We start from the raw sequence: 26,053 nt of genomic DNA on the forward strand, positions 1-26,053 counted from the left end.
TCTAGTGATTACAAATTATGTGTCAACACTCTTAGAGCGAATCCTAAAAGCGCTTTTGCTGATCATAAAGGGTTGACACGCATTATGCTTCAATTATCTTTAGCTAAGGCTAAGAACATTCAAAGTCAAGTCATAATTCTATTGAATCAAGCTACAAAGCCTATTCTCAAACAAAGCCTTCAGATTTGCCGGGATAATTATGGAAATGCTGTGTTTATGCTTACGAATTCGATTAAATATTTTGATACAAGTGCCTTTTTTTCAGCGAAGATTGATTTAGCTGCTGCCGTGAATTGCTGCGTCACTTGTGAAGAGTCATTCACTGAAAGAGATCCTACACGCAGGTTCCCAATAAAATCAGCGAGTGATGATTTTTTTCATTTTCTTGATGTCACATCGAGTTTGTTAGTCATTTTTTAATATTTGTAGACCTGTTATCTTTAGCGCGGTCTTGAAACAAAGAATTAGAAAAGTAAAACCAGTTTTCATTTACTATATGTGAAACATTGTGATTACTACTTATGGTTTATGCTAAAGGTGAATAGGGTGTTATTTAAGTTGAAGTTGCTCATCTTCATAAAGCAAATTGTTTCTACAGTTAACTAATGTGCGTTATTTGGACAAATAGGAAAATTTAGTGCGTTGCTTAAATTTTTATCCCCTTTTAAGAGATTTTTGTAAAAATAGCCCAGATTCTTAAAAGGGTAATATGTCATGCAATAATTTTACCTTAAAATTAACTTTTTCGGATAAATTTAGCGTTCAACTTTGTATTTTTCCTTTGTTTTTAACTCATGTTTAAATCAAAGAACTCATTAAAAAGAACGGGGCATTGACATCTATACCCACTTTTTGTATTACGTTTTAACTTGTGCCCGCTTTGCAAAAAAAATTGCAAGCGTACCCGCTTTTTCGCATAACTTTAACATACTAGGCTGAAGTAGCAAAGGCAATCACGCAAAACTTCAGCATTCTAGTAGACGGGCATGAAGCAGCAATTGTGCTGAACCAAGTGTGCTGAAGTTTTTGTTTTGTAACTGGCGAACTTCAGCTGAGCTGAAGTTCTTTGTTTTTGTAACTGGCGAACTTCAGCTCTAGAGCTGAAGTTTTTTGTTTTTGTAACTGACGAACTTTAGCTCTAGAGCTGAAGTTTTTGTTTTGTAACTGGCGAACTTCAGCTCTAGAGCTGAAATTTTTGTTTTTGTAACTGGCGAACTTTAGCGCTAGAGCTGAAGTTTTTGTTTTTGTAACTGGTGAACTTCAGCTCTAGAGCTGAAGTTTTTGTTTTGTAACTGACGAAGTTTTTATTTTGTTTTGTATTATGTATCCTTTACCAACCCTATCACCCTCCCATTTTAAAAACCCTGTAGTACATAGAAGTCAGAAAAGAAAAAGCGCTAAATGTGCCTATTCCTTCGACACCTTTCCATGGAAACAGGGGAAAAATGGCTTATTCCGCATCAACCTAAGCCCGCTTATTCCGACTAAGTGATCCATTGGCGAAAAGAGGGCCTTCATCCTTCTTGCTTGAAGCTCTGTCAAAGAAGCATTCTTTTCCGAAAAACATAGTTCCTTCGTCAATTTGGAGATACGAAATTAATTGAAATTTAAAGTCTGGAACATTTAAGAAATCCCTCAACATCTGATTGTCTAATATAGAAGCATTCCCTATATGTGTTATTTTACCTCTATTACCTACTAACAATTTCACTCCACTATTTTTCTGATGACTAAAGTTCTTTATATCATGAAAAACTTCCATATAAAAAGTAATATAATGTGAATCACCTGAGTATATTATCCGATCACACTAAAATGCATTGGATATTAATGTAGTTATATCCATAGCAGTACCAACAGCAGCAGAAGAAGGAAGAAAACGAAGGAGGAGAAGGAGGAGGAGAAAGATGACTCAAGTTATTTAAAAAGTGGGTACAAGTTAAAAGTTTTTAAAAAAATGGGTATAGGTTAAATGGGGACGACCAAATAGGGCGCCCCGCGCAATTTTTACAAAAATAACTCGTTAAAAAGCACAAACCCAAAAAAAAAAGTAGTTCCGTGGACAAGCATAAACGACGTCGTAACTATAAGTCTTCAAATATTTCTGTCATTAAACCCAAGTTTTGTCAGCTACCTTAAAACCTTTGCCAACCGTCTGAAAATCTGGGCTGCGAGTGACACAATCTGATTCTGCTTTTCTCACAACACACACACACACACACACAGTACACACGCTCTCACATTTTTTGTATATATATATATATATAGAAGAAGACAAGATGATGATTCAAGTTCCAGAACAAAACCCTTCTTCCTGTAAACCCTGCGGCAAAGGTTAGCTGAATTTTACTCTCTTTTCTTCTTTTTCTTTTTTTCATACGTTAAACATAGATGTGAAGCACTCATTTCATGCCTTAGTGTATAGTACTTAAAATTAGTACCCACATTGAATTAATTAATCAGGAATTCTGATTTTATCTAATTATAACATTTTCTGGTGTTTGAGAAATTTCAGGCATTGAATAAACCTGTTTTTGAGAAATTTGCTTTTTGAAAGATTTTTATGGGTCAAGGTTCCTTTTTATTCTTTTATTTTTCTTGTTGAAGTGGTAATTCTGATTTTATCTCGAATTCTAATATTTACAGGCATTGAATTAATTAACCCGTTTTAGTTTTCAAGATTTTTGTGTGTTGGATGGGGAATTCTGATTTTTTTTATATTTTTTATTGTAACATTTACTGGTGTTTGAGAAACTTTTCTTAAACGAACTGAATAAGCCTTTTTCTTTGTGAAATTTGCTTTTTTATTTTGGAAGGCTTTTGTTCTGGGTCAAGTTTTTTTTTTTCCTTGTTCTTTTTGTTGTTGAAGGGGTAATTCTGATTTTATCTAAAAAAGGCATTGCCTAATTATGTTTTTGAGAAATTTCACCCTTTGAATTATTTTGTTTTCTCATGCTCTTTCCTTTTTTCTTGGTAGAAGGGAATTCAGATTTTTCTAAATTGTTTATTTATATGTAACAGAAGCAACAAAATTGAACTTTTTCTTCTTGGCGGGCAGATTTACATTTCTAGAATAGGTAGCATAAAAATGGATAGGCACACCCATCAATGGCTACTTTTTGTGTGTGTGAGTGAGTGATCCTGTATGTCTATGTGTGTTATCTTGTGTGTGCGAGTGATCCTTTTTTTTGTGTGTGTGTGATCTTGTGCTTGGATAAGAAATTGATGAAACCTTTTTTGTTGTTGAGTTTTTGGAGTTTTCAGATTTCTGATCAGAGGTTGCGCAAATGCTGAATTCAGGCGAAGACAAAAGCAATGTGGTATGCCTAAGTTCATGTTATCTGTTACTGAATCTCAAGCCCATTATAAAAGTTTAAGTATGATTTTGGATGGACCGACTGTGTGTCTTTAGGAACTATTGTATTTCTAAGCTACTTGCTCCCAACAACAATAAGATATGAGGAAACAGAGAAATAAAGGAAGATCCATTCAAGGAGATCTTAGTACTAGAAAGAAAGATGCCGTGGTCTTATTTTCTTTACATCATCATGTGAAGCTTGCAAGGACATGCAATATTTAACACAAGATAATATTCACCTTGGTACTTGATACCTCAAAAAGGCATCTCTTTTTTTCCCTTCGTTTTTCTAATTTGTCTCATCCTTTTTTAGAGGATGTAATGTTAGAAAGAATGAAGAACATGCTTTTCCTTTTCCCTTGTGCACGTTAAAATGACTAAAATCTACCTCTAACTGTAACTTCTTGAGAAGAGCAGTACTGTATTGAAAGCTTTGTTTTGATGTTTGGATTACTAGTGTCTTTGATGCGGAACTAGAGACCATTGTGGAAGAGAGTCGTAGTTCTAATGTGTGTATATGCCATTGTTATCAAAGGCAGAAAGCGCAAAAAAACACTGAGGTATGTTGGGGCTTTAAGCGCAAAAAAAAAAAAAAAACATGAGTTTTAGGAAGAAAAAAACACATTGAAAAAAAGAGAGAATGAAATTGAAGAATAATAAAACTATGGACAAAGGAATTAAACTTTTTTTACAATTACGTGAGAATTTTATTATTTAGTGTCACCTCTTTAGGACATCGCCCATTTACGATGAGGCATATGATTTAGTGCCTTGTGACTGCACTAAAGCACCAGTTAAGTGAGATGAAGCTGGCAGTCCTGTGCGTAAAACATTCCCCATTCACGCAGGATCCGGGGAGGGACCGTACTCCAAGGGGTGTGAGATGAAACGCTCAACCTATTTTTCACCTAACTTGAGGGTTTAAGCGCGCATTAAATTTTTTTTGACAACACTGACATGCACATACAATTTGTTTTCCTAATGCTTAAAGTAATTATAGTCATTGGCCCTTCATGGTAAACTTGATGTTCCAACTCGAGAATTCAAAGTGTTATTTTCACTGAAGGAGAATCAAATTGAATTGAAAGTCATAAGATTTGTTAAGGGTTTAAGTACAAGTCTTAGTAGCGGTAGATTTTAAATTGTCAAGTATTGAAGTAATTTTCTGTATTATGGAATAACATTTCTACAAATTTTCCGTGCACAGTAAACCATCCATATATAGATAAAATTCCACTTTGAATATAATATGTTTGGTATTATTTTAATATCATAACATGAATTTTTGTAATTGAGGTACCACAATTATTTATAAAAAAAAAAAACAAATAGAAAAAGAAAACTTACGATCAAACTTTTGGTGTGTGTTAAGTGACCCATCGATAGAGGGAAGGTTTGGGCTATCCTCATCTACTGAACTAGCTTTCGGGTTTGAGTTAGACTTAAGGTTCATTTCTTAATATGGTATTAGAGTAGACCCCTATTCTTGGTTTATCTAATGTTGAGCCCCCAATGTACTTGGAACTACTTTCTATTTTCTTGCAAAACCACATAACACCATTCATGAGCGAAACCTTTCAGAATACCCAATTACCCTCCATGAACTCCAAGTCTCTATGTCGCTTGTCCAAATAGGACTTTTGACGACTTTGAGCGGTTTTCAACCTTTCCTGAATGAGTTTGACTTTTTCCATGGGTTAGTAGGCTAAGTCGGGGCTCACCAATAAAGCTCTATATAGTGGTGCTCCATTGCAATATTTGAACCTATACCATGAAGGTAAACGGGGTGAGTATAAAAATATCCAGTAAGTCTCCTCTACTTTCGTCTAAACAATAGGACGAGTATTTTGAGATTTTATTAATTTACATGAGAAATATGAACTTTATATTAAAGTGCATGTTTGGGGAAAGGGTGTTAAGTGTGAGCATTGATTGAGGGAACGAGTTATGTCTCCTTATATGGTTTTAGGCAATTCTCAACTTGTAAGCTGATTTTTGGAGTTAAGTTAGGTTCACAGTATCTTCTTAACAACGTGACCTTGAAAATACATTTTCAGGTCAACCAATTTAACTTTTATTGAATCAACATCTCTTTAGTCTCTTCCTTTTATTTGACACTTTACTATACCAATAACCCTTAATCCTTATTTTATGAAAAGCAGACCTTTAAGGATTAATTATCTTAGAGTTGAAATTCCTATTGTCGACCTACTTAAAATGAATGGAGTTATACACTTATGGAATAACTTTTACACTCATATAAAGCTTTCGTGATAGGTAGGTTTGCATTTCCTTTTAGACATGTTGTCAAAAGTGGAAAATGTGGAAAGATGCCAAGATTTGCCGGAGATTTAAAGACAAAAGAGCAATGAAAGCATGAGATTTTGTAAGGCACAAATAAAGAAAAATATAGTATATATGCTGCACCTAGCTTCAAGGTTTAACATAACAAATTATTTGTAGTGACCTTAGATTTGAGCTCCCAATTTTCTTCAAGCAAGTCAAACTAAGAGCTTATTTTAAAAATAATACTTTTTATATCGTAACCAATTAAGTTGACCTTGAATATGAACCTTGAAAAGCTCCATAAATATGTCAGCATGATTTATGACTCCACGCAACCAATCTTCTTAAGGAGAACTGACTATTCATAATTTGATTTGTCCAAGTTTTACTATGCATGACGATTAGGAAATTTACATGTCTAGCTTGTTTGAACTTTTCTCTGCGATTTTCATCTTTCTGTCATTCTTGGATTTTATTCATCATTGTTCCTAAGGTTGGTGAACATTGGTTAAGAAAAGGTTTTGCACCACCATCAATTTTTAGACATGGACCAATGCTTTTGGCAATTGGGTTTACTTAATACATTTATCTACTTCACATTAGCAAAATGATCATTTAATAACTCGGACATAATTATGTGGATGTATTTATTTAAAGACAATAAATCTAAAGCTTTCTTGTAAGTGACAAGATGACGTTTCCTTGCATAATAGATTCTGTTACTAGTATAACAAATGAGAAGCTAATTCTAGTTATTCCAAATGATCTTCTTAGGTATGGGGAACTTATCTTGGTACAGCCTAGTTATTAGTGGTTATTATTAAATTTGGGCTTGTGAATCCGTTACAGAGGAAAAAAGTGTAATGTCAGATTTGGTGATAACTAAATAAAAATGAGTAAGTAATTGATATTCTATGAAACACCTACTCTGACCATCATAGGCAGAATAAAGCATTTGAATAGTTCATTATATTAAGTTGGTAAAAAGCTGTATATGACAATAGTTTTTAACAAGTCTTTAGATTAAGAGTTTAAGTAGGAAAAAGTAGACAATTTAGCTAGGTGTTACATCACACATGAGATATAAGAACTCAATATTAACTTGTTAGCTGGAATGGTTGGAGGGAGGATTTTCTATTCAAGGAAAGACATTTTTAGATGGATAAAAAAGGAAAGTACGTGAATTTTGTTAGAGCAAAGAGACTGAAGTTTTTCTTAAATGCCTTTAAAAAAGTGCCAGTTGTGAAACTTTAATGATGTAGCTTTGCCTTGTTTAGCCATAAATGGACCTATTGATGATATATCTTAATTTTTTAACCACTTTTCACTAGAATAACTATTTCTAAAAGGAACAGTCTATTTTGACGCTTAGTAAACTAGATTCACTGTTCTACTATCAAATTTTGTTTGTGTCTGAACACAAGAAAAGTAGAAAAAATGATGGAGTTGTAAAATCGTTCTCTTAACCCCCCTTGCCGCTTTTGTATACGGTGAAAAAGAAGAACAATGAATAAGGGAAAAACGAAGATCGGAGAGAAAATTTTAAGGAAGCTAGAGTTAGAATTTTATGAATTACCTTCTTCGAGAAGATCTAATCAAAATCAGATCCGTCGCAGGAGGGCATTTCAAACAACTATCTTGGTCTGATTTTACTTGTTTGATTTCGAATGTTGAGAATCATACTCCTTTTGGATTTGATATATCTAGATACCCATTGACAAGTTAGATGCATGCACTCATCGTTTATTCTTTATTTAGCATTTCTAACTTAGTTTAAAGATTATTTATTTCTATTTAAGTCTTGCAAGTCTCGACGACGCTCTCCTTGGGTTAAATGGGAAAAGATTAAAAGAGTTTAGATCTAAAGCTTACCGTTTCTATATCATATAATTATTGATTCCAAATGTATTCTTCCTTTCTATGATGGTGGTGGTGGCTCGACCAGCTTGCGCGCCCCTCGACCATTCCACCCCGTACATGCTACCTCCCACCAGCACATGTACCGGGTAACTCTGTCCATCAACACTTAGGCAGATGGGAAGAAATCACCTAGTATTTTTTTCCTCCCCTAGTATTCTAGATCATTTATGCGTCACATGAAATGTGATGCTTTCTTGTGGCGATGTGGACTTGACTTGGTATGACACTGTGGACTTGCTGAAATCACGAGAAGACTGAACCCGGCAAACCGATGATAAGATTAGTGCAGCATTTTGAACATGTCTATATACTACATGTCGGCTCAAATATAAATAAAGAAAAATTTCTAGGATTTGGATCCTGAGATTGTCGGTTGGTAGCCTGCTATATACCTGTCAATAGCTGTGCTATTTTAAAAAGAATAGTAATTGGTAACACTCATCCACCAAAAAAAGAGAGAAAAGATTGGTAACATACCAACACGCCACTACCAAGGTTTCGAGGCATTGGCTCGAATGTGAAAATTTAAAGACATAAATTTAAGGAAATTAGAAACAATTTTGAGGATATTATGTTCTGTTAAGTACTTATATGGGTTTGATATTATTAAACCAAAAAGGTGCATCTTGGAAATTGGGTAGTTTTCAGCATTTTTTTTTCTAGTAGACCCTACTGCTTTAACTTGTATTGACCATTTAAACAGGTGATATTGAGTCAACACATGTCTAGAGTACTCTACTTCGTTCTTGCCTTCTAACTAACTAGTTGGAAGCTGTAGTTCCTCAACAAAGTCAGGTTCTTTCTCTCGACAAAAGTGGGCATATTGAGAAATGTTGATGAAAAATAAAGCACTTATACACTCTTTTGGGACTATATTGACCCCTTTCAGAAGAAAGGAGCTATAGTCATACACATCGTACAGTTCCAGCACCGTCTTAGTGCTGCTGTTTTAAATTAAATTTACTTATGAAAATAGTGGGCTTATTGAATATCCTAGTGGTTTGGCTGGTTGATGTGACGGTTGCTGCATTCAGTTGTACCTTATTATCGAGTTACTTCATCTGCCCTTCCATCAAAACATGGATGCACACGTCGGTTACATTGTTTGTGTAATCAATTAGCTATATGATATCTGTTTTGCTTATTGTCAGTCATATATTTGCTAGACTAATACTGTATAATAATGTTTATGGAGCCAGTATAATAAATGCAGCCCCTTCGCTCATACATAAGTGATTTTCCATTACAGTATGCCATTGTGTGTATATCAAGTGAAGAGGTGAATTATTTTTGTTTTTTTGAAGGTCCAACTGCCCGAAGGAGTAATGCCATTTATACATATTAATCAGAATGAGTTTCTAGGGCGAAAGTGAGCTCAATTCCTTTCTTTGCTTCTTTTAATGATGATCTCCCTGCCAATTGCTGCATTCTTTCTGACTTCTGTTGATAATTATGAGTACCACTTGAATGGTATGTTGACTATAGTCATGATCCAAACATCTTAGTTTCAGATATCAAAGATCTGGAAACTGTGGCTATACGAAAGAGATTGGTTCTTAATTCTATTTTCACTGGTAAGATAAAACTAGATCCAAAAAAAAAAACTTTGATTAATTATTGTACCCTGTTCCATGTTGTGCCAAGGATGCTGTGGAAGTATGAATCTAATGGCAAGAAAATGAGTAGAAGAAGAAATTTGAACTCCAGTTTATGATTATCTGGTCAAGCTTAAAGGGAAGAACTTTCTGTGAGTCGAAAATAATGTTGTATAACGCTTATGTTTCAGCTTTTTCTTTGATCTATAGAATGGAGAAGCATAATTTCTTTCTGTAATAGAGAAATAAATTTCTTTTTCATACCTACGAAAGTTTTTGTGTCCTACATGCTCATTTTGTGGTTTATGGCTTTCTATCTTTCAAGGTTGAAGCTTCTGATGCCTTAACTTGAATCCCAAATAATCACCATAAAGAAGAGAAAGAAAACCAGTGCCCCAAAAGATGCATACCTTGATCCGTTCACCTTGATTTAGTTAAGTCAATTTTAATGTGGAATGTTCTATTGTCTTACAGACATAAGAAGCTGAAAGAAGAGGATATCGCTATTTGTGAGTGCAAGTATGATGCCAGTGATCCTGAAAGTGCATGTGGAGAAGGATGCTTGAATGTACTGACCAGCACTGAATGTACACCAGGATACTGTCATTGTGGTGAGAATTGCAGGAATCAGGTAAGTTAGATGATTCCGTTAATTAGTTGAACATTCTCTCTGATGTTTCTCTTTATTAGTACACTTTACAGTGGTCTTCATGATGTCTAAACTTACAACAGATTTTATGGGAAGTGCACCAAATTTGTGTTACCATTATGTGTTGAGAAAGAGAGAGAAAGTAGTGGTATTTTAGAACTTCTATGATAAGCCCCAAAAAGCCATGTCACACCATTACCTTTCTTAGTGCTATTCTAATACAGTTATTACCTTCTGGACTAAAAACCATGTCACACCATTTTTATAGTTTCTCCTTGGTGTTTATTATTTGTGGATGGGTGTATAGATTTTCTGAAAATACTTCTTTGGAACTAGAAAACTATCAAAAAAGCAGCAAAAAAAGAAAAGAAAAGAAAATAAATGCTGCAAATTTTGAGAAAAGCTTTTATGCAGTCCTGAAACTATTCAACCAAGAACCGCCAAAAGCATTTCTACAACCAATCCTGAAATTATTCTACCATAAATTTTTTCTAAAACTAGCTTTAAACCATCTTATTATCCTAAAAAGGTCAAAGCATCTCCTCCCTGCATGGTGTGCAAAGAGGTTCAAAGCACTTCAACATGCTGTTCCTCATTTGTTTCATGGGACAGCTTTATCTAGTTTCTTGTCTTGGCAATTTTCCATGCTTTTACTTCTATATTTTTCTTCTTTATAAGTGTCCTTATGCTACCTTTACCTATGTGCATCATGGGACTCTTCCTCATACCCAAGTAGATCACCGGCTATTATTCTCATTTCCCTCCCTATCAGCCACTAAGAAATCAAGATCTTCATATCAATTTGGCACAGAGAGCTTCTAGACGGATGGAAGTGTTCTTCTTCTGCGATAATCAAACCTTTTTTTAAATGAGTCTGCTATAACTGTACCTTTGTCTTACCTTCCTCCATCATCTTTGTTTTTCCGTCACCCACCCTCTTGAGATGAACCATCAGATTGGAGGCCTATGGCAAACTGTTTCCTGCATCTACTGCTTTATGAGTGTCCATTTGTTGCTTCTCTTCTTTCACCTTCCATTGGGTAAGTTTTGCCCACTTCAAGCCACGTAAAACTATTCTAAAATACAGGTTTATTCAACAATTCGCTTTCTCCTGGCCTAGTAGTGATTTCTTCCCATACAGGGCTAGGGGTAGCCCTCATATTCTTTGATCGATAATTCTGCACATCCTTTCTTACAACTGATGTCAAATTATTCTTGAATTTTTTTACTTTTTCTTTTCTGGTTGGTTTGAGGAATACTTAATTCCTTACTATTTCAAACCAGTTGTTCAATCCACATTTCTTCAGTTATTGACAGACATGTGAAGTCAATGGACTACCCATTTAGCAGTACATGTGATCGAGTCATTGACGCTATAATGCCGACCTAAGTTTCGCCGACATGGTAGCTTAGGTGCCGCACCCGTGTCAACACGACACTAGTATGGGTATGGGTATGGGATTCGTACCGGATCTGGTCAAACAATTTTGGGTACTTTGACCACAACTGACGGAAAAATTCCAGATGAGATATAACTTGATTCACGAAATAACCAAAACTAGGGTAAATTTGAAGAAAATAGCACACCTTATCTTGATTATCAATCATTTACTTATCTATATATTGAGAATATGTCACGACCCTAAACTCAGACCTGATCGTGATGGCGCCTCTCGTGAAGACAAGGCCAGCCGACACAATACCCAAATTAACCATTGATCAATAAGAATCATTTTAAGCCTTTAATTAAACAAATGTTTCATAATGTAAGTCTACATGAACAGTGTGAAAATAACATACAAGCCTAATATCGGGGTGTCACTAGTCATGAGCATCTACCAAGGCCTGGATACAACAAAAACAGTCAAAATGTACTAAGTACAGAAATGGAAATGAGAGGAAGGAAGCAGAGTTGCGAACGTCGTGCAACCACCTTGCTAACTCTGATGACTCCGCGTCTGAGCAACCAACACCCACTACCGGGTTCCGAAATACCTGAATCTGCACATGAGGTGCATGGAGTAATGTGAGTACTCCAACCCAGTAAGTAATAAGAGTAAATAAAGACTGAGCAGTAGGAAACAATGAATCCACATTTATGTTAAACTCAATAAGCACTACAGGCTTTTTAAATCAGAATACGAGTCAATCGCCTTATTTAAAATCCAGCCTTTGGTAAAATCATTTAAAATGCCTTCCAATAGTTTCAGTAGGGGTTCAATACCATTTTTAATAAAAGAGCTGAAAACCATAATCGGCCCCTCGGGCAAAACATAAGTCGTAAACAGCCCCTCGGGCAAAATAGGAGTCATAAACACCTCATAACAAGAAAATCTCAGTGGAAATAACAAAAGCCAAGTCAGTGATTAAGTTCTGAACATCTCATAAAACCCAGCTTAAATGATAGTTGTTTAAAAATATTTATTCAACGTTTTCGACAAAAGGCTCAGTGTAAAGATGAATGAAAGCAGTCAATAAATCAATATATTCGATAGGAACTCACTTAAAGAGGAGTGAAAATCAATAAGTTCATAACCAGACCCCTCAGGCAAAGTATCACTCATGTGCATGTATATATCTATTGCCCCTCGGGATAGCCTCTCAGTCACTCGTGACTCAACTCTTTACCAATCAGCGCTCACTTAGCACTCACGCTCAATAAGTACCATATAGTAACCGCTGCGGCGTGCAGCCCGATCCATATATATAGTCGACTGCGCTCACTGGGGGTGTACAGACTCCGGAGGGGCTCCTACAGCCCAAGCGCTATATCGCTTCGGCGTGCAGCCCGATCCAACATATCGCTGCGGCGTGCAGCCCGATCCATATACATATCTATATATATATTGCTGCGGCGTGCATCCCGATCCATAGATATATAATCCTCACAACCAGGCCCTCGGCCTCTCTCAGTCATTAACCTCACAATCAGACTCTCGGTCTATCTCAGTCATCAACCTCACAATCAGACCCTCGGTCTATCTCAGTCGTCAACTCACGATCACTCGGACCATCAGTAAAATAGGGCACTTAGCCCAAACAGTTTTCACATTTTTAAGAAATAAAGTGATAAAGCCAGATTTAAACAATAACAGGTAAAACATGACTGAGGATATGCTTTTAAAACAAATAGAGTGAGGAAAATTAGTGAAAGTGCCCCTAAGGGTCTCAGCAGGTCGGCACAAGGCCCCAAACATGACATATAATCCAAAATGTAATATAAATCTCTAGAACATGGAACATCATAAGATTTCAAATCAAATACGCGACTTAACAGTCGTACGGGACGGACCAAGTCACAATCCCCAACGGTGCACAACTCCACGCTCGTCATCTAGCGTGGTCGTCACCTAACACAACGAAGTGTAATCCGGGGTTTCAAACCCTCAGAACAATATTTACAATCATTACTTACCTCGATCCTGTCCAAACTCTAGCCCGCGATACCTTTGCCCTCACGAGTCGACCTCCGGATACTCCAAATCTAGCCACAATCAGTACATAACCATTAGAATATGCTAAGGGAACAAAGCCCACTCGAAAATATCCAATTTACATAAAAAATCCCGAAATTGCTCAAACACGGCCCCGGGCCCACGTCTCGGAATCCGACGAAATTAACATCAGTGGAATCCTCATCCTCTCCCGAGTCTATACATACCAAGCACGTCAAAATCGGACCTCAATTGCCCCTTCGAATTCCCAATTTACACTCTCCAAATCTAAGCCCTAATTTCCCAATTTTAGGCTTTAATTTCCACATATTTCATGATTAAACAAGTAAGAATCAACAGAGGATCGAGTATTGAGTTCAAAAATCTTACCTCCAAGTGTTTCCCTTCGATTCCCTCTTCAATCTTTCTCAAAAACTCCAAAAATTGCTCAACAATGGAGAAAATGGACCAAAAGTCGCGAACTCATTTTTCTTAACTCGCAGCAAACAGCTGAATCTCAAAACCTGCAACTCCAAACAATATGGAATGGTCCGATTGACCACCTGAAACTCACCCGAGGCCCTCGGGACCTCAACCAAACATGCCAACATATCCCATAACATCATTCAAACTTGTTCCAACCTTCGGAACGCTCAAAACAACACCAAAACACCAAAATCACATCGGATTCAAGCCTAAGAATCTTAAGAACTTCCAAATTCCGCTTTTGATCGAAAACCCAACCAAACCACGTCCGGATGATATGAAATTTTGCACACACGTCACAAATGACACAACGAAGCTACTGCAACTTCCGGAATTCCATTTCGACCCCTATATCAAAATCTTGCCTATCGACCGGAAAACGCCGAAATCTCAATTTCGCCAATTCAAGCCTAAACCTTCCACGGACTTCCAAAATGCATTCCGATCACGCTCCTAAGTCCCAAATCACCCAACGGAGCTAACCAAATCATAAAAATTCCAATCCGAGATCATATACAAACAAGTCAAATCTTGGTCAAACCTTTCAAATTTCAAGCTACAAACTGTGAACTGTTCTTCCAAATTCATTCCGATTAACTTGAAAACCAAAACCAACGATTGACATAAGTCATAATACATCACACGGGGCAAGTCATGCCTGAAAACTGGCGAGCAAAGTGCAAAAGCTCAAAACGGCCGGTCGGGTCGTTACAGAATAAAAATAAAAATCCACACTTTACAAGCTATACGTTAGTATTCCATAGAATTTCTCATAATTTAGAGATATTTTTATATTTTTATTTTTTTTGAATTATTTTTAGCTGTATTCCCGCACTCGTATCCGTACTAGGATCCATATCCCCGAATCTTAGAATATACATCTCGAAGGATCCGACCTCTAGATCCGCACCCGTGTCCGAGCAATTTAGATGCCGACCACATCAGCAATACATTGCACATCACTAGTCTCCATCAATTGCTACATAAACAGCCACATTATTTAACATGTCAAGTAAATATTTCATGTTGACTAACCTGTCTTGTTATTTCACTCTAGTAAATCTGTTGAATCAAGTCTTGTTGTCAGCAAAAATTTCTAGAAATCAAGTATTCGCGTGGTAAGAGCGGCGCATATGATCTATTACTTGCCTGTTCAAAAAATAAACTTGATTGTGTGAGTTAGAATGTGTTTATACTTTTCTTATATGTTCAGGATTGATTGTACCAAATCTTATATGAAATATTCTTAATGGTTGTACTATAAGTCTATAATTAGGCATCTATGTAACTAGGAAATCTTCCTTGTTTTCTGTATGCTAAACTCCTATAAGGAGCTCTATTTTATGTTGCAAATTGCTAACTAGTGAACATTTTCTCCCTTCTTTTCTCTCGTTTCATACCTTTGATTAAAAACATCTTTTGGCTGTTAAAAACACCATATGTTGCTCATTGTAGAGGTTCATGTGTGATATGAGGAAGCTGAGTTGTATAAAATTTTCATCCTATGCTCGTGCAGCAAAGCGTGTTATCGTCTATGTTGCTCGGACTCTCCCAAAATCTCGCCAGATATGTGTCGGATCCTCCAAAAGTAGTGTATTTTTGGAGGATCCGATACGAGTGTAGCAGCATTGGAGAGTCCGCGCAGCATAGGTTATCGTTACATGTATGACACCCTAGCGTCTGCTTTTTATAACTGTAAGTAGTGACTCATTTGTTTAAAGATTTGGTTGTAGCAAGAAGGTTCTTTGAAAAGGTGTGATATTTTGGTTGGTTGATGTTTTGTGATAAAATGCAACTATCGAGTACTCTGGCATCAGTATATTTGTACAGCAGGTGTCCTATTTTATTGCAATGTGATTAGATGATGCTTTGGAATTTAGTGGTTCATCTATCAGCTATATCAAGGAACTAGGAATCACTGTTTGGTTGAACTTGCTTTGTTCCGAGCAGTTGCTGTATAGCATAATTGCTCCTAGTTTTTTTCCTAGTTATTCCTTGATAAACAAAAACCTAAACTTAAATTTCTTCACTTAAATTTATCCTTTCATCTACTGCAAGTAGGAGTTTCTAGATCCTATATGCGGTTGACTGCTTCAATAACTAATGGGAGACTCTACTCAGTGACATATTTGAAAGATACAGAGTGAGTGTCATTTTAGATATTTTTAGGTATATTGTTTTGAAGTGTTTTGCTTTTCTATCCACAGAGATTCCAGAAATGTGAATATGCGAAAACCAAGTTGTTCAGGACTGAAGGGCGTGGTTGGGGTCTTTTAGCTGATGAGAATATAAAGGTAATTCTGCTGAAGCGACCGGCCTATTTTCTTTTCGGGAGACCAATTAATTTTTATAGCATAGTTTCCACATATATTAAAAGATTTTTCTTTCTTTTACCTTTTCCTATAAAAGAATTTTCTTTTGTTGACAATCATGTGGAGAGAAAATGTCCATAGCTGAGCCTATCAAATTTGAGTTCTCTGCAATATATCAGAGGCTTTTGCTCAGTAACTGTAATTATGGCTTATTCTTAATTAGCTGCAATCAACCAATTGTTCCTCTCTCTTTAACATGATTAGGCTGGACAGTTTATCATTGAATACTCTGGAGAAGTGATATCATCTGAAGAAGCAAAGAAAAGGTCTCAGGCTTATGAAGCTCATGGTAAGTTATCAGCATTGGGGATGGTTGTCAATGCATCTCCAGATCACTACTACAATTTCGCATGATTTGTGCAGAGCTCAAGGATGCATACATAATTTCTCTGAATGCTAACTATTTCATTGATGCTACCCGGAAGGGAAGTTTTGCAAGATTCATAAACCATTCTTGGTAAGTGCTGAAATGTCAGTTGTCAAATTGTTAAAAAGTGAAATAAGATACAGATCTTGGTCAGTCAGTGGCATATTATTATGGTTAATTGGTGTGAAATGACAGCACTGATACTGTGTTCCTGAATTTCCCAGCCATCCAAATTGTGAAACAAGGAAATGGACGGTGTTAGGGGAAACAAGGGTAGGAATATTTGCAAAGCAAGATATATCTGTTGGAACGGAGTTGGCATATAACTATAATTTTGAGTGGTACGGGGGTGCAACTGTTCGTTGTCTATGTGGAGCTGCAAACTGTTCTATATTTCTGGGTGCCAAGTCTCAAGGATTCCAGGTAACATATGGTTTCTTGTGAATTGTTTTATCTAGAATGCCCTTTATAGCATCATTTCACTTATTCCTTCTTGCCCGAATTCAAACAACAAACAGATTTATGATTTATGCATATAGATTGAATTTGCTAGTTACATACTACAATCCGCGAGTCACATGTTGTAGTATGGTGTATCATTACAAAACTCAGTTGGTGATAGTCTGTTCTTTAATGTAATCTATTAAAATTCCTGCGAGTTATGACATTTTAAAAGAATGATTCCTTTTTTGTCTGCTTCAGTGAAGTTGTCATCATCTTCTTCTGTTAAGAACCTGTACTTATCAAATGTGAAGCTCCCGAAGATTGGTAGTCATTTTCCTATTCCTTCTTTACATATTTCTCCTTCCTTCATCCAAAGGGCCTAAAATGCACCACAATATAAGGACCTTAAGTTTTCTTAGAGGATTAAGAGCGTGTTGCTTTTGAGGCTGAAAAGAGGAAGTAATCCAGGATAAATGCTTATTGCACCGATCGGGAGAAATAAAAAGATAAATGCTCATTGCTTATTATGTTTGATTTTAGAACAGAACACTGGAAGTCTATGTAGTAGATGTTTTTCCTTTTCTCATTTAGGGCTTGGTTGACTGAGGGGATTATTGATAACCCTCACTATTGAACTGTTTTGAACTAGCATGTAAACCGATTTTCCCTATCTTTTAGGACGAGAGCACTGTGTCTTAACCCTGAGACCTTGAATACACAAATTTAAGGGGTTTTTTAATTATCACACCAATAATAGATTTCACAGTTGATTTGAGATTGTCTAAGGAGGAACTATGATTCCAACCAGTGTTTGGAAAAGCGATCGCTTCGTCGCTTTAAGTGCGAAGTGACAAGGTTTCCCTGAGAGAGGCGACTTGACCTTGTGAAGCGCACGCTTCAGTGGAAAAAACAAAGCGATGAAGCGACAGAAGCGATAAAGCGATCGCTTCTGTTAAAAAATCGCATCTGGGCCCTTTTATTTTTAAAAAAAAGATTGGGTCTGTTTGTAATTATACAAAACAGACCCCTAAGCTCGCTTCTGTAATTGCTTGACAAAACAGAGACCCAATCTCTCTTCTTCATCGACAAAACTAGGGTTTCCAGTTAATTTTCTTCTTCTCCTTTCTTCTTCTCATTTCTTTCTTTCTTTCTTTCTTTCTTTCTTCTTCTTGTTCCCGTCCAGATGCTCCTATGTTTTCTTTCTTTTTCCTTCTTTCTTCCTTCTTCTTCTTCCTTATTCTTTCTTTTTTCTTCTGAGTTCTAGCGATGGTTTGAATCTTCTTCTTCCCTTTTCCTTGTTTCTTCCATTATTTATATATGTTATATTTTTCAGTTTTTTTTTTTGATTTTTTTGGTGTATATTTCAGTATATAAAATTAATTATTATATATGTTATATTTTCAGTTTATTTGATTAATTTTATATGTATTTCATTTTAGAAAATTCATTATATATATATATATATATATATATGTTATATGTTAGTTTATTTGATTTTTTAATGTGTATTTCAGTTTATAAAATTAATTATTATATATATGTTATATTTTCAGTTTGATTAATTTTATTATTTCAGTTTAGAAAATTTATATATATATAAGAATTATTAGTTTATCCTGATAATGTTATATATATATATATATATATATATATATATATGTTATATTTTAATGTGTATTTCAGTTTATAAATTAATTATTATATATATATTATATGTATTTTAAGAATTACGCTTCACCTCAATGAAGCGTGCGCTTCGCTTTTGAAGCGAGGCGAGCCCCTGTCGCGTCGCGCTCTCAAAAACACTGATTCCAACTACGGTAATTTAATGAGAAAAAATATGGCTCCCAGCTCAGCCTTTAAGCTGATTACATATATAATATGTTACCTTTCTCAACAAAAACAAATGTGGTAAGCTTGCTCATGTTGATAAATGTAACAAAGAAGTGGGGACGAAAGAGCTGCCGATTGGCATATGCTTTCTTCTGTTTTCTAGAGCATTGTAGATGTTTATAAATTTAATATTAGTCTTTGAATCACATTTCTTATTCTTTTGTTGCCTTTTTATCTTGGCTTAGGAGTACAACCATGTTTGGGAAGATGGGGATGTCAGGTAATGCTCAACTTTATTTGTTGTAGTTCTTACAAATATTGAGCTTCGTGTCTATTAACTTGATTTTGTTTGTGTTCTATTAACTTGATTTTGTTTGATCTGTTGATACCTTTATGCAATAGGCAGTGGATCTGAAAACGTAACAGTCAATGAAAGTGAAAACCTTAAATAAAGTGTCTACAGCTGTGTTAGATTTGTAATTTTCTCATTTCTTTTCTTCCTTCTTCTGGTTTTTTCTTTTATATTTTTTAAATTGGTAATTGTGCTCTTCCTCATGTTTTAACTTGATAAAAAATAGAAGTTTTTATTTTTATTTTTATTTTTATTTTTTTGTGAATTACGAAAAAGGAAGTGGACCTTTGGATTCACACCAAGGAGAGCGGACCTGTATGTCTTTTCTTAGAAGACTTGAAGTAGTCTGGCATTCTGCATATTGTCTTAGATCTTCAAAGTTTTGGATTTGTCGTAGTAATTCTTCAGGAACTGATCTCTTTCCATTACGTCTACATCTTGATTCTCTTTGTAAAAAAAGAAACATTAGTGGCACCATTCAAACCTCGGAGAGATATATAAATGTGAAAGGAAAGATAGTATGGAGAGAATATACTATTTTTTGGAACGTTACTTTCATGATCCAATTCTCCCTCCGTAAGACGTCGTGACGGCACCTAGTCGCTACGACTAGGTAAGCCTAGTAGATTGCAGAATAATTGAAATAAAAGCAGAATTTAACAGCTAAACTTCAACAGATAACTATATAACTGAAAGATGCCGCTCGACATGTACAAGCAAACCAACACTCGAGTATAAACAATATTCTCAAAACTCGGTAGTCACAGGTCACAAGCTTTAAGAATTTGTTCTAGTTGTTTCTATACATCAGTAACTAGGAAAAATAAAGGAGGGACAACATAAGGGATATAGGGGGACTCTGAGGTCTGCGGACGCTAACAGATATACCTTGAAGTCTCTGAAAGCCGTAGCAAAAACTCTCGACTAGTAGCGGGGCTGGTAGGAGGTACCTGCACACCAAACATGTGTAGAAGAGTAGCATGAGTACACCACAGCGGTACCCAGCAAGTGCCAAGCCTAACCTCGGTAGAGTAGTGACGAGGCCAGGTCAGGGCGCAACTAGTATATAATAAGTAAGACAAAGATATAATCTATACTATATTAAAAGTACGAAGGCCCTTAGCGAAATATCGTTTGCCTTTTTTACCCTTAAAAAATAGATTTCACATTAGACAAAATTGTAATTGGATTTTCCTAATATGTAGGACTTTAAAATCAACTAAATTTTATTTATTAAATCCTTCCTTATTTGAAATAGGTAACTCCTAATGTTTAGGAGTTTAAAATTAAGTAAGATTTTACTTCTATAAATTTTTTCTTTGTTTAAATTGTATGACTAGCACGATTAAGTTTTTAAAATCTTAGGAATAGTAATGAAAGCCTTTCTTCAAAAAATTTATCTTAGAATTAAACACTTAATCATGAAGTATATTTTTAAGAATATCTTGTATTACTTTTTTTAATATTTAGATAGATATTAGTTTTTAATTAACTTGAGATACGAATTAAGAGATGTTGTCCGTCAAGTATAAAATTAATTCTGAAAAAAAGTACTCCAGTAAATATTAAACCAATTGTGACAACTTTTATTAACAATAGTGTATTCTATATGTTATAGCCTGTCATAAACTTTATTTTAGACGTATTAAATTATATTTTATAACTTTTTGTAGCGCAGACAATTATTTTAGACATATAGAATTTTATATGGTCTAATTGTCACTTTTTATAGGTATTACGTACCACTTCTCACATTTTGCGAGCAAATAATTAAATAATTTGAAAAGGCTTGGATATATGTGGATGAGTATGCCTGAAGAATATTTTCACTCGTCTAAGCCACTAAAGTTTATTAAAATCTAAAATTTTAAGGAGCCTAGCAGGTGAAGAAAAGAAAAAGAAATAATATTCATTAAACATGCCTTAAATCATTAAAAGCATAGAAATAAAATAAATATAGTAGAGAAGGAAAATCAAACTTGAAGAGGGAGATAAGAGTATTGATTAATAAGAGAGAAGAAAATTTTATTATAATTTATTCACTCATTCGAACAACCTTAACTAAATCCAAAAAAGCATATAGTTTAGAACACTTGACTAAGGATAATCATACATACTATAGTATATATAATACTTAATACTTGGAGTAGTATTTTCTACTCCAAGAACATCGTCTATAAAGAGATATTAGGTCAGATGTATTTTTTACTCCGCCCCTTCCGCGTGGGCCCGGGCCCCCGGACCCGGATCGCCTAAATTTTTTCCGGGTCATTAAATTATCTTCATAAAAAAAATACACACACACACATATATGTACAATATAATTAACCTACATAAATGTTTAACCTTTGCAAGTTCAGAAGATACCTAATAAATTTGCATTCAACTATTTTGCCAATGTAACATTTATTTTTCAATTTAAATAAATATTGTATTTATCTCGACGTCAATTGCTATTGCACATAATTCATTCTTATTCTCAATTTTATTCACTTTTTTAATAGACGCAAAAAATACGTGCAACGCACGTACACTAAATCTAGTAATATAAAAAGACTGAGAATCTAACAATGAGAATTTGTAAAGCAAGTAACAACACAACACATAGAGATAAACAACAGGGGCGCTCCCTAGATACCATCTCGTAGTCCCAAAAGTAAATATGTAAGGGATCTCCCGAGGTACCGCCTCATAGTCCCAAGTAAATGTGCAGCGGGGATCTCCCGAGGTACCACCTTGTAGTCCTAAAAGTAAATATGCGACAAGGGATCTCCCGAGGTACTGCCTCGTAGTCCCAAAGTAAACACACAGCTCGTAATTGATGGAAACAACAATTACAACAAGAAATCCTATAGTGTAAGACTAAGTATAAGTCAAGAAAAAGGCAGGAAATCAACTAAACATGCTTTACAGGTTTCAAATAAGCAATTAAGATACGTAGGCATGTGATACTAGGCTAAATAGGATAACTACACATGCTGGTGTAACTCAATTAAGATGTAACAGGTTACTGCTCAGTAAAAAATCAGGTTTTGCAACAATTAGCCCATGTACGCACTCGTCACCTCGCGTACACGACACTTACATATCACAGAATTATCACAACAAAACCAAATCCTAAGGGGATTTCCTTTATGGCAAGCCATTTACCTCGAACCGAGCTCAATCAATCAGTAAGAATGCCTTTTCCTAAATTTTCCGACTCCGAATGGCCCAAATCTAGCCAAAAACAATTACATACCATAAGTATAACTATAAGAAACTAATCTAATTAATGAACTCAAGATATTAACAAGAAATTCGAAAATCGCCCCCAAAAATCAACCTGGGCGCACGTTTCAAAATAGGGTAAAAGTCACAAAATACGAACACCCATTCAACCATGAGTTCACTCGTACCAAAATCACTCAAATCCGATACCAAAATCTCAATCAAAACCCAAAAGTTTGGTTAAAGAACTTTTTCCACTTTTTCCCCAAATTTCTCAACTCAAATCTTAAATTAGAAGGTAAAATTAATGATAGATTAGTGGGATATAACCAAAAACAAGTGAAGAATCATTACCCAATCGATGCCTCTGAAAATCCCTCAAAATCTTGTCCCAATCCGAGCTCTCTATCTTATGTTTTGATAAAAATTCAAAACCCTCGATTTGAAATGCTTATATCTGCCCAGTGAAATCCTTCTTCGGGAACGTGGAAGCCTCCTCGCGTTCGCGAAGCATAAAAATTCCTTCTGCCCAAAACCTCCTTCACGAACGCGATGGCCCACTCGCGAATGTGGAAGCTCGCACAATCTAACTCTTCGCGAACGCGGGACCATCACCGCGAACGCGTAGGCTAAATGCCTGGACCTCTGCCCGTACCTCTACGCGAAGGCGAGGTCCTTATCGCGAATACGTAGGCTCAATGCTCCAAAGCTTCGCGAACACGGGAACCATATCGCGAAAGCGAAGAACAAAACCCAGCAGGCCTCCCAGATGCCTTACACGAACGCGAGACCTCTCTCGCTAATGCGATTGAAGGAAACCAGCAACTGATGCAACAGATTTTCTACAATTTCTACAAGTCCAAATCTAGTCCGTTAACCATCCATCGAGGCCCCCGGGACCTCAACCAAACATACCATCAAGTCCTAAAACATCATACGAACTTAGTCGAGCCTCAAATCACGTCAAACAACGCTAAAAACACGAATCGCACTCCAATTCAAACATAATGAACTTTGAAACTTCAACTTCTACAACTGATGCCGAAACCTATCAAATCTCGTCCGATTGACCCCAAATTTTGCACACAAGTCATATTTGACATTACGGACCTATTCTGACTTCCGGAATCGGAATCCGACCCCGATATAAGTCCAAATCACCAAACGTAGCTAACGGAACCGACGAAACTCCATTCCGGAGTCGTCTTCGTACAATTCCAATTACAGTCAAAATCCTAGAACTTAAGCTTCCATTTTAGGGACCAAGTGTCCAATTTCACTCCAAAACCAAAAATAAATCCTCTCGGCAAGTCACATAAGTATAAAATGATACGGGGAAACAGAAAATAGGGGATCGGGGCTAATGCTCTCAAAACGACCGGCCAGGTCGTTACGGTTACACGTTTGAGTAATAAGGGACTGATTGTTGGATTTCCTCAGCTTCCGACTGTGATATAAAGGAACTGTTTTGCGTGTAATTTGGCACAAACTCTGTGCTTCTGTTTGTAAAATCTTATCATTCTAAACCAAAAAGAGGGACTGATCGCTAATATACAAAGCATAGTTAATATTCAGATGAAGCATGTTTCATTTTGGTTCAGTGTTGGAGGACTTGAGCTTTACTTTCTAACTGAATAATATAATTAAGGTAGTTTACTTATAATGTCGTTCACTTATTTGTCAACTGTAATAGGAGAAATATCTTACGTAGTGCTTTACGAGTTTCATTGGAAAAAATTCCCGATGATTTTGTAATTTGGTGCTACAGCTTTTGCAGCATTCTTTTTTATCATTAAATATTTGTTACAATCTGGCTAATCTTAATATCAGATATTCAGTGGAGGAAGTTCCACTTTATGACTCGGCAGAGGATGAACCTTTTCCAGTGATCTCTGGAAGTGGAACTAGTGGAGGAAATGAGCATTCTACGTGCAAGTTGGAACTAAATTCTGTGGAACCGCATTATTCAGCTCCACCCGGAAGCATCGAAGTAAAAGCAATGACCACTGAGGTGAATGAGCAGGGTCAGTTGTATCCTTTGGATATCCAGCAACAATTTCAGCAGGCAAATCCAATATCTCGCATCCGAAGTAATAGCACATCTAGGAATTATAATATTGGATCTGGTTCAACACCAAAGAAGAAGTCTCAGCATATTCCCAAGCGAAAGGTCAAATCTTCCAACCGTAAGCAAGTGAATGATGCCGATTTTGCTAAAATGTTTGCATCAAAGGAAGCACAGGAAGAAGTTACTAAGTACGAGGTATGATCCCTTTTTCTTTGTCACACGTCATGGTGTGGGCAACTACAGAATCCACTTTATCAACTTTTTCTTTCATATTTTTTCCTGGGCTTGGCAAAGAGACTAATGTTTCAACTCCATTTAACTTCATAAGCTCTTCTTTCGATAAAGTTATGGATTTACGAGTATGTGCTCTTAGGAATAGTATAGCTTATGTTAACTCCAAATTTGCCTCCTTCTGCCAACCATATTATATGTGCTCTCTCAATCTTCTCTCTTGTGTGTTTTATATTGTTATGGATATTAATTATTTAATTTTGTGCTCCGCAGCTAAACATAGTTCTATTCGGTTATACACAAAGCATATTGATGGCCATATTTGTATTCCTAGGCACTACAACAATGCCAAAGTTTACTGATTACTCAACCCTCCACCTTTCTCAGCCTGAGTCCTTTTTTCTGTTGGACCATACCAACACTGTCTGCTATGTTTCAGATGTTTTATAACAGTAATGGTCTTGTAGTGGCACGTAGGAATTTTCAGACGCGGAATGGTTATGTGTTGTTGAAAATCCTTTGAAGTTGGAAATCTTTTAGTATCTTTTCAGTAGATTTGGCTCATTATCTACTCTTTAGCATTTGTGAGAGAGGAGAGGGAACGAGAAAACCTGAAAGGGGGGGGGGGGGAGGTTGGCAGGTTGGATAGTATCATTTTTATGCGTTTTAGTATGCTTCCAAGTAGTAGCTGTTATCATTATGATTGCAACTTCCATGCCCCCCACCCCCACCCCCACCCTCACCCCCAACTCTTCCCGCATAAAAGAGAAAGAGAATCTCCACATTTCTCTCTTTGCGAGGGCTCATTGACAAAAATGCTGTGTCAGGTATGGGTAGTTAAACTAGTGATGAAATAATAGCTCATTTTGTGGAAGGAGAAAACCCAAGTGTAATTTTTTTGAACACTTTTGCCAATACGGTCATGTAGGGGATAAAAAATGAAGCCGCTTCGAAGCTCAATTCCATATATGATGAAATTCGCCCTGCCATTGAAGAGCATGGGCGGGACAACCAGGATAGTGTGCCGACCAGCGTAGCAGAGAAGTGGATCGAAGCAAGCTGCTCCAAATACAAGGCAGATTTTGATTTCTACTTTTCTGTGATCAAGAATGTGATGTGCCCTCGTCCAGCAACCAACACTGATGCAGGGGGGCCTTCTGAAGGAGGAGCCGAACCTCAAACAGCCAATGCTGAAGTCAAGCCTTCCGAAGGAGAAGCTGAATGAAGTTTTTGGCAAATCAATGACTTTAAATCTGGTATTTGATACCATTTGATACAATTTCGGACAAATTCCTGTTGTAAGTTAGGTTGGACATGGAAACTTAGGTTTTTACCAAACTAGACTTTGGTTGCTTATCTTGCAGTCTTTCTCAGAGTTTGAAAAACTAAAGGTTCAGGACATGGAAACTTAGGTTTTACCTAATATGATGGTTGGACGAGTCGTACTA

At 36.2% G+C, this 26,053-nt stretch overlaps 1 protein-coding gene across 3 annotated transcripts; it reads left to right on the forward strand.

The window, feature by feature from the left end:
* The first annotated feature begins 2,147 nt into the window (after positions 1-2,147).
* LOC104236614 (histone-lysine N-methyltransferase ASHH1-like) lies at positions 2,148-26,053 on the forward strand. Of its 3 annotated transcripts, none has more exons than XM_070162872.1 (11): positions 2,148-2,334; positions 3,265-3,320; positions 8,869-8,933; positions 9,634-9,790; positions 15,936-16,022; positions 16,305-16,389; positions 16,464-16,557; positions 16,692-16,890; positions 18,990-19,024; positions 24,137-24,569; positions 25,534-26,053. In XM_070162872.1, the coding sequence occupies exons 2-11, from the start codon at positions 3,288-3,290 to the stop codon at positions 25,828-25,830; spliced, it is 1,485 nt and encodes a 494-aa protein (XP_070018973.1). In that variant the 5' UTR covers positions 2,148-2,334; positions 3,265-3,287; the 3' UTR covers positions 25,831-26,053. The 3 variants fall into 3 exon arrangements, with proteins under 3 accessions (XP_070018973.1, XP_070018974.1, XP_070018976.1); XM_070162873.1 differs by having other exon boundaries at positions 2,208-2,334; positions 3,249-3,320; XM_070162875.1 differs by having other exon boundaries at positions 2,224-2,334; positions 16,314-16,389.

The sequence above is a fragment of the Nicotiana sylvestris genome, chromosome 11 (assembly GCF_000393655.2).
Source record: "Nicotiana sylvestris chromosome 11, ASM39365v2, whole genome shotgun sequence".
Taxonomy (NCBI): Eukaryota; Viridiplantae; Streptophyta; class Magnoliopsida; order Solanales; family Solanaceae; genus Nicotiana; species Nicotiana sylvestris.